Raw genomic sequence first — 12,182 nt, forward strand, 5'->3', positions numbered from 1 at the left:
CTCATGGGTGCATTTGTGGGTGATATCCCACAGAGGTCACATGTAGAGCCCTGAAAGGAGCCACTGGTGTAAAAATTGAGCACCACGGTCACTCTCACAGCCACTGGCAGTGGCTGCCCTCCATGTCCCCGTGGCACCAAATCCTGTAGTAGCTGGCGTATGTGACCGACCAGTTCCCTAGATATGCACAGTCTTCAGCGACACTAGTTCTCAATCATCTGCAGGAATGAAAGGCAGCATCAATAGACCGTGGGTATACTTAGCCTCCGACCAACGAGAGCTCACTGTGGCTCTTCAGCAGTGTATGTGGGAGTCCCAGCCACCCCTTTTTTCTAAGGGTGCTGCTCCTCCCTCTGTGCAGCCAGACACCTCCGTTGCTCTCTTTCCTGTCATCTCCACTCTCTGTACGCCACGAGGCATAGAGCTAGTTTCTTTTTTAATTCATTCATAGGATGTGGGCTTTGCTGGCTGGGCCAGCATTTTAATTGCTCATCCCTAGTTGTCCTTGAGAAAGTGGTGGTGAGCTGCCTTCTTGGACCACTGCAGTCCATGTGGTGTAGTTACACCCACAGTGCTGTTTGGGAGAGATTTCCAGGATTTTGACCCAGCGACAGTGATGGTACGGTGATATATTTCCAAGTCAGGATGGTGAGTGACTTGGAGGGGAACTTCCAGGTGATGGTGTTCCCATCTATCTGCTGCCCTTGTCCTTCTAGATGGTAGTGGTTGCGGGTTTGGAAGGTGCTGTTGAAGCCTTGGTGAGTTCCTGCAGTGCATCTTGTAGATGGTACACACTGTTGCTACTGTGCATCGGTGGTGAAGTGAGTGAATGTTTGTGCATGTGGTGACAAGCAGGTTGCTTTGTCCTGGATGGTGTCAAGCTTCTCGAGTGTTGTGGGAGCTGCACTCATCCAGGCAAGTGGGGACTTTTCCATCACACCCCGACTTGGACATGCTTTGGGGAGTCAGGAGGTGAGTTACTCATCGTCTGATTCCTAGCCTCTGACCTGCTCTTGTAGCCACAGTATTTATATGGCTAGTCCAGTTCAGTTTCTGGTCAATGGTAACCCCCAGGATGTTGATAGTGGGGGATTAACTGATGGTAATGCCATTGAACATCAAGAGCTCTGAAAGAGTCATTCGGACTCAAAATGTTATCTCTGTCTTTCACTCCACAGATGCTGTCAGACCTGCTGAGTTTTTCTAGCATTTTCTGTTTTTGTTTAAGATTTTCAGCATCTGCAAGCATTTTGATTTCATCAAGGGGCAATGGTTAGATTCTCTTTTGTTGGAGATGATCATTGCCTGGTACTTGTGTGGCATGAATGTTACTTGCCACTTGTCAGCCCAAGCCAGGATATTGTCCAGGTCTTGCTGCATTTGGACATAGACTGCTTCAGTTCACCAGGCTTCATGTTCCTGATGTACTCCTCATGCAGGATGAAAGAGAGAGATGCGTGGGTTAGCTTGGATGTACTAAGAATCTCTCTTGGTTAAGTCTAAAGGCCCCTTAACGCATCCCAGAGAGTGCTGGCCACGACTTGGATGGCCAGAATTTAGTGTGCTGCATGCTGCCCGAAACCCCACTCAACTCCGCCCCACTCCACCTGACCGATTGGCGGCAGCCTTGCCCACTGGACTACATGCCATGCTCTTAGCTCAGGCACAGGCATTCTCCTAACCAATCTGCATGGCTGCACTGTTAGCTTGAAGTATGGGGGAGACTGGTCCATACTGGGATAGTAATGTTGCAAGGGGCTGTGAGCGTCTCCACCAGTGACTGCTCCATGGTCAGCTTTAGCAAGGAGATTGTACAACGTGCCCAGTCATCCAATTGTTCTGCAGCCCGTTAAAACACTCATTAGTTTGCAGTCTGTGCCCAAGGGGTGAAAAGCTCTGGAGTGGTTTGTGGCACTTCCATGCCTCTGCGTAGCATGGTCACTTCCTTCCCCTACCCACCCCGCACGTGCTTGTGAATTACCTTCAACAGCCAGGCAGCCCTTGCCCCCACCCTCAAGTTGCCTCAACCGCAGGGCAGCTCTGGCCCCCACGCCTCTAACGTGCCTCCACCTTGAAGTCCCAACAGGTGACCCCGACGAGCGATGCGCAACGTTACTGTGTACTTGCCTCCGACTTCCCCTCAAAGTGCAGCCTTCTATATGCTGTTGTGAAACACGTCGGCGGAGAATCCAGCGCAGGGGGATGATTCCGGCAGGGGGTCCTTATAACGATATGTAGATGAATGACAATGAGGTTCCCGGCGTCCAATGGTGGGAAATGCGGCCTGACATCAACAGGCTGAATGTACAATCGCAAACTGGTTTCACGCCGTTGTGAAACTGATTTTTAGCCTTCTCACCGTGTTGTCTGCTCGCACCAGTGGGCACACCCACTGCCAGCGGGCACGGATGATTCTGCCCTACGTTTTAAGTAATTCTATGCATTGTGACCTTCAACATATAGAGTTGGTCTGAAGGTGCTGTTTTTATAAACTGCTTTCAGTGGTTTGTTTGAGACATGAATTGTGTTTCTTTAGTGTATCATCATGCAGGGTACAAATGCATAGCTGTCACTCAGTTCATTGGAGGTGAAATTACCGTTTGGAGGTGATGTGGAATGGGTGATAGGAAATTGCAGCCTGTTATACAGTCCCCCCACTGGGAAAAGAGGCAGTGTAAGGTCAAGCAAGGTATGTGGTATTAGGAAGCGAGAGCCTGGAACTAAACAAAGGAAGGGAGTAAAAGGCAGCAGAGGGAAAAAGACCACAAAAGTTAAAGCAAGTTTGCAGTTTGATATTTCCTTTTGCGTTTGGGAAGCTCGACAGCTGGTAGCTTGGGTAGCAGGATTTGGCATTTTCTGCATGGCACTGCATTCCATTTTGCAGGGGAGGCAAGAGGCGAGGAGAAAATGAGTAGAGGATAGAGGGAAGAAAACTGTCACGCTGTATGTTACCCGTAGAAGATGCACCATCTGCCAACTGAGAGCGGAATTAACGCTAAAGTGTGACTCTGCCCTGGCACTTTCTAGGCATTTCAATTTTGTGTGTGCATATATGTGTGTGTGTTTGATATGTCTGTGTGTGTGTGTTTGATATGTCTGTGTGTGTGTGTTTGATATGTCTGTGTGTGTGTATGTATGTGTATGTGCGTGTGTGTGATGTGTGTGTTTGTATGACGTGTGTGTCCGTGTGTGTGACATGTGTTTGTGTGTGTGTATTTGTGTGACGTGTCACTGCGTGTGGTGTGCGTGTGCCTATGCGAGCTTGTGTGTGGCAGTGTCATCTGCAAGTGGCAACTCAAAAGCAATTATTTATTTCTCGTCTGTTTCTAATATATGCAAGGTTTAAATGGAATTAAAGTTTAAATAAAAGTGAGTAACTCAATACTCTGGATGTACCCTGCCAGTTGTGTCCATTTGAGGGACGTTCGGGATGTTTGGTCAAATGTCCACTTAGCCTAAGGTTAACCGCTGCCCATTTTAATTCCATCCTTTCAGAATAGCGAAGCTCCTCTCTCCCTCTAAAAGCACAGGATGGCCCTGCACCCAAGAGCAAGTGCCACCTCTTTGACCAAACTTTTGGTTGCTCCCCACCAGCCCCCCAACACAGCTTGCTTTCATTGAATAGGGAACCATTCAGCCCACCAAATCTGTGCTGGCTTTTTCAAAGAACAATTCAGATTTTGTCAGTCACCTTTAAATTTGCCTCATTCCTTCTCTCATGATGCCCCTCTGAAGCATCTTGGGGCGCTTTTGTTTAAGTTAATGGCGCTATATAAATGTAAGTTGTTGGTGTTGTCTGCGTCAAGTGGAGAATCATTTTATCAACCTCTGGTGTGGAAGGTGTCAACACACTTGGCAAAACCTCACACAAGCTTTTGAAGGTGGGAGGAACATTGCAATGCACAGAATTAATCCATAGATATTCATCCAATTCCCTTTTGAAAGTTATTATTAAATCTGCTTCCATCCCACTTTTGAGCAGTGGATTCCAGACTGTAACAACTTGCTATGTTTAAAAAAAGAATGGGGACAGTGCAAGAAAATGGCGTTACAGTAGAAGATCAGCCGTGGTCTAACTGAATGAATGGCTCGAGGGGCCAAATGGTCTATTGCTGCTCCTGTGTTCGTAAAGATCTCTAAATCTCCCCCTCCTGAACGTTTTTTTTGCCAATTACTTTACACCTGTATCCTCTGACTGCTGACTCTCCTGCCAGTGGAACAGACTAATGGAATGCTATCCTTTATTACGAGAGGGATTGAACATAAAAGTAAGGATGTTATGCTTCAGTTATACAGGGCATTGATAAGATCACATCTCGAATACTGTGTGCAGTTTTGGTCCCCTTATTTAAGGAAGGATGTAAATGCATTGGAGGTGGTTCAGAGGAGGTTTACTAGATTGATACTTGGAATGAGTGGGTTGTCTTATGAGGAAAGGTTGGACGGACTGGGCTTGTTTCCACTGGAGTTTAGAAGAGTGAGGGGTGATTTGATTGAAGTGTACATGATCCTGAATGATCTTGACAAGGTGGATGTGGAAAGGATGTTTTCTCTTGTGGGTGAGTCCAGAACTAGGGGTCACTGTTTTAAAATTGGGGGTCACCCTTTTAGGACAGAGATGAGGAGAATTTTTTTCCCTCAGAGGATTGTGTAACTTTGGAACTCTCTGCCTCAGAAGGTGGTGGGGGCGCGGTCATTGAATATTTTTAAGGCAGAGGTAGATAGATTCTTGTTAGGCAAGGGAATCGAAGGTTATCGGGGTTAGATGGGAATGTGGAAATCGAAACACAAGAAGATCAGCCATGATCTTATTGAATGGCAGAGCAGGCTCAAGGGGCCGAATGGTCTACTCCTGTTCCTATTTCTTAGTTCTTATGTTCTCCCCATCTACTCTTGTCAAAACCCCTCATGATTTTGAGCACCTGCATTGCTATCGCCATCTCTTAGCTGTATTTCTGTTTCTTCCCGGTGAATAGAGGAGGCAGTGAATGAGGTCAAGCGTCAGGCTGTGTCGCAGTTGCAGAAGGCGGTGACTGAGGCCGAGCAGAAGGCCTATGAGATGATAACGGCAGAGAGGGCCAAGATGGAGCAGAAGATAGCGGACGCCAAGCGGCAAGCGGCCGAAGACGCATTCACTGTCATCAATGAGCAGGAAGACACCAGCGAGGTAGGCTCTCCTTTCATCCACATCCTTGGACCAGGCGCACTGAAGCATTAATTACCTCTCTGCTAACAAATGCTGACTGCTTCAGTGGCTCAGGTGCTACATTCACTAGCCAATGTAGAACTGAGCCTTGCGAGCACCTGAACCACTCCCACCTCTGTGCCCCTGGCTTGGCCAGTCTATCCTGATCTTGATTACACTACAACTCCAGGCCACAACTGAAGTGGAAATTGCAGCAAGAGATCCCACTTCTGATCCCAATCCAGTGCACGGCCACACATCGGGTGAGGACATGGTCATGGCTGACTAACCCAGGAACATCCACTAGGTTCACTGCAGATGGCTACACAAGTATTAGGCAATGACCACCTCCAATAACAGAGAATGTAACCATCGCCCCTTGACATTCAATGGTATTACCACCACTGAATCCCCCACTATCAACATCCTGGGGGTTACCATTGACCAGAAACTGAACTGGACTAGCCATATAAATACTGTGGCTACAAGAGCAGGTTAGAGGGTAGGAATAGTGCGACAAGTAACTCACCTCCTGACTCCCCAAAGCTTGTCCACCATCTACAAGGCACAAGTCAGGGGTGTGATGGAAAAGTCCCCACTTGCCTGGATGAGTGCAGCTCCCACAACACTCAAGAAGCTTGACACCACCCAGGGCAAAGCAGCCCACTTGATTGGCACCACATCCACAAACATTCACTCCCTTCACCACCGATGCACAGTAGCAGCAGTGTGTACCATCCACAAGATGCACTGCAGGAATTCACCAAGGCTCCTCAGACAGCACAGCCCAAACCCACTACTACTACCATCTAGAAGGACAAGGGCAGCAGATAGATGGGAACGCCACTATCTGGAAGTTCCCCTCCAAGTTGCTCACCATCCTGACTTGGAAATATATCACCGTTCCTTCACTGTCACTGGGTCAAAATCCTGGAACTCCTCCCTAACAGCACTGAGGGTGTAACTACACCACATGGACTGCAGCGGTTCAAGAAGGCAGTTCACCACCACCTTTTCAAGGGCAGCTGGGGATGGGCAATAAATACTGGCCCAGCCAGCGAAGCCCACATCCTGTGGATGATTTAGAAAAAAGGTTCATCCATGGTAAAATGCCAAGGGCTGCCTTGGGGCAGTGCTGCCAACCTGAGAAAACAGTTTCTGGGTAAGGGGGGGGCTAAAAATTTTTCATTTTATTCATTCATGGTATGTGAGCATCGCTGGCAAGGGTGGCATATTTTGTTCAACCCTGACTGCCCTTAAGGAGGTGCTGGTGAGCTATCTTCTTGAACTGCGGCAGTCCATGGGGTGTAGGCACACCCACAGTGCTGTTAGGAAGAGAATTCCAGGATTTTGACCCAGTGACAGTGAAGGAACAGCAATATATTTTCAAGTCAGGACTGTGTGAGTTGGAGGGTATCTGGTATTTCCTTGTGCTTGCTGCCCTTGTCGTTCTAGGTGGTGGAGGCTGTGGGTTTTGCAGGTGTATCGAAGGAGCCTTGGTAGTTGCTACAGTGCATCTGGTATAGGTATGCACTGTTGCGGCTATGTGCTGGTGGTGGAGGGAGTGACTGTTTAAAGTGATGAGTGGGGTGCCAATCAAGTAAGTTGCAGTGTCCTGGATGGTGTTGAGCTTCTTAGTTGCTGGAGCTCCAGGCAATTGGAGAGTACTCCATCACACCCCTGACTTGTGCCCTGTGTCATGAGGTGAGTTATTCGCTGCTGAATTCCCAGCTTCTGACCTGCTCTTGTAGGCACAGTATTTATATGGCTGGTGCAGTTCAGTTTCTGGGCAATGGTAACCCCCAGGATGTTGAGGATTCAACAATGGAAATGCTGTTGAATGTCAAGGGTAGATGGTTGAATTCCCTCTTGTCAGAGGTGGTCATTGCCTGACCACTTATCAGCTCAAGCCTGAATGTTGCCCAGGTCTTGCTGCATGCGGACACAGACTGCTTCAGTATCTGAGGAGTTGTGGCTGGAACTGAATCACCCAATCCCCAGTGAGCATCCGCCAATAAATAATATGAGTATTTCTTGTCAAAAGAGACATGTCAAAGCTTTTCATCTGGTACTCATCAGGACACTTCATAAGAATACCAATATAAGGGAAAAACAACAATTTATAGTGTATGTGAAGAGAGTGCTGATTGGTTGGCAAGCAGACTCTGATTGATTGGTAGAGGCATTGCCATGGAGAATGCACCAGTGATGGTGACTGACGGTTAACTGCCAAGCATTGTTCCAAATTTAAACCAGGCAGCTTGACCCTGATTGGTCAAGGCATTGCCCTGAAGAATGAATCAGCGAATGGCTGTCACTTATTTTGTTTAGCTGAAACAGGTACAAAGTGTGTTCACGTTCTTTCTGTCTGCAAAGAACAGGACCCCTGTGTATTAATATATGTAGCTCCCGGTACATGCAAATGCCCCACACTGCAAGCCTGACTGACAATCTTAAATTGGTTGTCAGCGTAATTCTTAGCGCACTGAGGATTATTTAGCAAGTGTTGTCCAATCGCGGAATCACATCTAATGTTGGGCACTCTATTTTGAGTTTTGCAAGCACAGGCTGGTTGGGTACAGTCTGTATCTTGCCTGTTGCAAGCAAATGAATAACAGGACTTTTGTTCCTCCTTATAAATTTATATTACTAAAATTTGTTTTAGAGGTAAGTTTACCTATTTTTGTTAGGAAAAAGAAAAGTCTGACCTTTAACCCCAAGCCTGACCCCTCTTCTTTCCTCAGAGCTGCTGGAACTGTGGACGCAAAGCCAGCGAGACCTGCAGTGGGTGCAATGCAGCCCGTTACTGCGGCTCCTTCTGCCAGCACAAAGATTGGGAGAAGCACCACCGCATCTGCGGGCAGAACCTGCAGGCCCAGGCCAAGGCCTTGCCCGCGGGGGGCTCGGTCCCGAAGGCCGCCAAAGGCGAAAAGAGCCCAGCTCTGGAGAAGGCACCCCCGTCCACCGTCACTTCCAGATCCGTCACTCCAGCTGCCCCAGACGCCAGTGTGCAGTAACATGACTTCCAGACTGCACCATCGACGGAGACATTGGAATCAAAATTCCCGTCCTGGCCTGGCCCACAGTTTGATATCAGGTGTAGGCCTCAGCCTTTAAAGATACATTTTTTTAATTTTAAAAAAAAATCGATATCTAATTCGGTGGGGGGGGGGGCGACAAATAAAACTTAAGATGTACAGCATCCTCTTGAGTCCTTCGATTGTAATGTAGGCCAGCAAAAACACAAAAAAAAACAACAACCCTACAAACTCTTGGCAAAGCGGGAAGCCGTTTGCTGAATCAATTCACCAGAAACGATGTTGGCTGCCAGAAACATTTCAGACTGTGACAGTAAAAGCCTCCTGTACACCTCTCCCCACCCCCCACAGTTCCACAAGGATCCTCTAGCTTGCTCTGCAGTCCCAAAAAAGTAAACATTTGCCTGTGCAATCAAAATGGATGTGGAGTATCTCTTCAAGTTCTGCATATTCAAAACACTCTTTACCTCTTGATAAAAACGGAACTCTTTCAAGAGATTAGAACTTATTACTTCAAAAAAAAAATGTCGATGGAACATAGTTTCTTGCTGGTTTTGAAGGGGGTGAAGGAACTTTTTTTTGACTTGTGCATCCCCCTTCAGGTTGGTACCAAGCGTATGAAAGGAAATCACCCGTCTTCCTCTCCCCTACCAGATGCCCACGAGAGTTTTGTACACTGATTGCTCTTCCCTCACGCTATTCCAATCCTCTCACAAGGGCGACTGGAAGGGTCAAGACATTGCTGGTGACTGCTCTGGCAGTGTACTGAAGGGGACGAAGGTGGATGGAAAGGGTTGGTCTTTGTGTGTAAAACTGCTCCTTGTACAACATTTTGTAATGACTGACTTCTTGAGAAGTAATTCTTCACCTCCCTTGTGATCTCCTGAAAGCATGCGAACGGCTCATGTTGTGCGCTAACAATGACCAGCTCCAGACACACAGTTATTCTTCGAAATCCAGTTTTAAAAAAAAACTTAACAGTTGAAGTGGTAAATGAGAGACTGTGTTGTTTTTAGACACTTCGCTGTCTGGGGTTCAGATATCTGGAGGTCTGCGTTGCATCTAGTTATCTCCTCTCTGGTTGAAGGCGGAGTTAGACAAGTACCTGACAAAAATTAATGTCTTGCGCCAAAGAATGTTTCCCTTGGCAAATGTTTCTAAACTAAAAAAATAACTTCAACCTTCTGGTACATGTGAGCAACTGGCTATTGGTGGAGGGAGAGTTGCTGATCCCAAAGATCAGAAGGAAACACAAGGCGTGAGATTAAAAACAGTTGTTGCTCGTAAATTGGTGACTCCTCAGTTATTCAAGTTCGCCAAAGGATCCCTTCACTCTCTTCAGTTCTCCAGATCCCTGACTCTCACCTCTTGCAACAAAGAGTTTGGTGACGCAGATTGAGGCCTACTAGTAGCTGTCTGGCAATGAAAAGATGAATGCAAATTTAAACACACATCATGTAAAATAGTGATGCCCGTTCCTGTTTACAGTGGAGAAGGGATGAAGCGAGACGGACAGTGTTCAGTTTATGCGAAACCATAAACTTACATGTTCATCCTCAAGCTAGGAGCCTTTTGCTTTTGCTTCCGGGGGGGGGGGGGGGGGGGGTGGAGAGAGAAGGGCTGGTCCAAGATTTGTTAATTCATTCGCATGGAATATTCTAGATTGCCCAGAGTCAACCCTTTGTTGCTAAGCTCATCCATCACTTGGAGTTGAGGGGTCCTGGGAAGACTTTCCAGGTTCCATTGTTGCCACGCATGAGCCCCGCTCGCTAAGGTCAAACTATTGCTTTTCCTGCAATGCCATGTTAATGCTGCATAATTCAAATTGTCCAATTCTGGAACTCTTCTATTTATAAATTAAGTTTCGTGTCTCCACAGATGCACAGTTCCGACTTGCTTTCTGAGCAGTCCGGCACCAGACCGCAAATCCAAAAACCTATGGCGGCCATGACAGTTACTGTTTCGGGTACCTACACCACTGCCTGAAACTTGGAACCTCACTGATAAGCTGACTGGTGTGGCAGCATCAGGCGCTGATCTCCCCAGTAGAACCGTGCAAACCCGTCAGCCATCCTTTCCCCTCCTATTTCCACACTTTACAAGCACTGCCATTGTTTCTAACTGTCACTAACCCAGTGCCCACCTCATGTGCTCTAGGGCCTGCAGTATATGAGCAACTCCAAGGGTGATCAGATATTGACTTAATGCAACTAAAATGATGACTTTTTTTTTTACATTTTTAATCTTTGTAGACAGATGCACCACATTGATAAGGACTTGTTGGAACTGTTGAGGCTGAATATTGGTGGATTTTATTGTTTTTTTTTAATTTAATACAACCCACTAAAGCTCATTGGGTCTTCCCTGGAGCTATCACACTTGGTCCATGGGGGTTGGGGGGAAAGCCAGCGATGACTGGGAGTGCATGACACTCAAAAATGGGCAAATGGGAATGATTTAAGAGAATGACACTAGATTCAGATAACATCCGAGTCCTTTATTACAAAGTAAATCTCCATGTAATCACGGACTGCTATTTATCCAATTGCAAAATGCATAGGAAATGTTTGTAAATCTGTGGTACTTATGAGCCCATTATTGATTCTAGGAACATAACCTGTAGGGGTGTGTGGGCTTTAGACCGCTCCATATATTGTAAAGCTACAACCCTTTGAAGAGCTCAGGCAACATCCTAAGCAGCGAGGATGAGGCTATAGAGCTCTTCCAATGTTATTTCAGGCCAAGGTGTCACCCCCTTCGATCTTAAGTATGCCCTTTAAAGATATAATGCTGCAGTTCAGAGATAGCACAAGGCAGCAGAATTGAACAGTCCATTGCAAAGTTTGTGGCACGGTACACAATTTGGCTGCAATGCATCAGGCGGTCGCCCTTTGATTAGCCCAGCAAGGGTGTAGGGTGTTTGGCTATTGTTAATCTCTCGGGCTTGTGGTTCCACAGGTTCACACTGGTGAAGTTTCACCATCTCATTTTTGAAGAAATTACACTTTTGAAGCATGGAGATGAGCCACAAGGTGCATTCTTAGGGTTGCCAACTTTAGTTGCACGTATCCCTGAAGGTTTCATCCCCGTGACCACCTGCCTTCGACTACCCAGTCCCACCTTCACGTGCTCCCATTATTGGCAGCCTGGCACATCCATCCTCAAGGCTTGCTGCCTTCCCCTGCCAATGTGCAAGCCGACTGGATGATCCTTGACAGTCGGACAAAACAAATTTTTTTCTCCCCCCCCCCCCCCAATCTTCCAATATTTACGTGATAACTATCAAATAAAGTCTAGAAAGAAAATGGGAAGGAAACAGTTCTATTAATGCCCCTGTGATTTTTCTCCCAGGAAGGTTCTGGAGACTCCTGGGGAATTCTGAAGGGTTGGCAAACCCATGTGTTGTAGGTTTACATGGAACAGTAGAAAGATTGTCATACTGGAATCTGTGTAATGCAGAGGAGAGTGACATTGCCCGCAACTTACAGTTGAAATTAATCTGGTATTTCACAAGTATTGGGAAATGTTGCCCTTTGCTGTCCAGTGTGACCTGGCACCACTTATTGCGACGGTGTCAAAATTCGCCTGGCACTCGTGCAGGTCTGTTATCCCCAAGAGCTGGCTGGGCAGAAAAGTGTAACAGAAGCCCAGGGACAGCTCTGTCTCCTATTTCCTTTCCCGTCAACCTAGCGTTGCCACTCTGCTTGAATGTATCCCTGGAGATCACGTCATATGATGGGCAACTCTATCTCGATCCATGAAGAGACAACTGTTTGCCACTTCCCTGGCTGATTGGCAAGTGAGCAAAGTAAGGAAGATGCCATGACTTTACAGTGCCATGGATCACTACTCTGTTGTGATTTATCTATTAATTTAAAATAAAAAACAATCAAATTCACCATACTCTGCATCAAAAGCAATCGCAGCTTTGAAGACCTTAATCCAATATCTGAGCTGAA

At 46.9% G+C, this 12,182-nt stretch overlaps 1 protein-coding gene across 2 annotated transcripts in view; it reads left to right on the plus strand.

Moving 5' to 3' along the window:
• LOC121287455 (protein CBFA2T1-like) overlaps positions 1-9,785 on the plus strand; it is a 146,599-nt gene extending 136,814 nt beyond the window's left edge. For both annotated transcript variants that reach the window (XM_041205353.1, XM_041205354.1), the window contains exons 10-11: positions 4,977-5,167; positions 7,930-9,785. In XM_041205353.1, coding sequence (XP_041061287.1) covers positions 4,977-5,167; positions 7,930-8,202 — 464 coding nt within the window. In that variant the 3' untranslated portion in view covers positions 8,203-9,785. The remainder of the gene's footprint in view (positions 1-4,976; positions 5,168-7,929) is intronic.
• The last annotated feature ends 2,397 nt before the right edge of the window (positions 9,786-12,182 follow it).

The sequence above is a fragment of the Carcharodon carcharias genome, chromosome 14, assembly GCF_017639515.1.
Source record: "Carcharodon carcharias isolate sCarCar2 chromosome 14, sCarCar2.pri, whole genome shotgun sequence".
NCBI lineage: Eukaryota > Metazoa > Chordata > Chondrichthyes > Lamniformes > Lamnidae > Carcharodon > Carcharodon carcharias.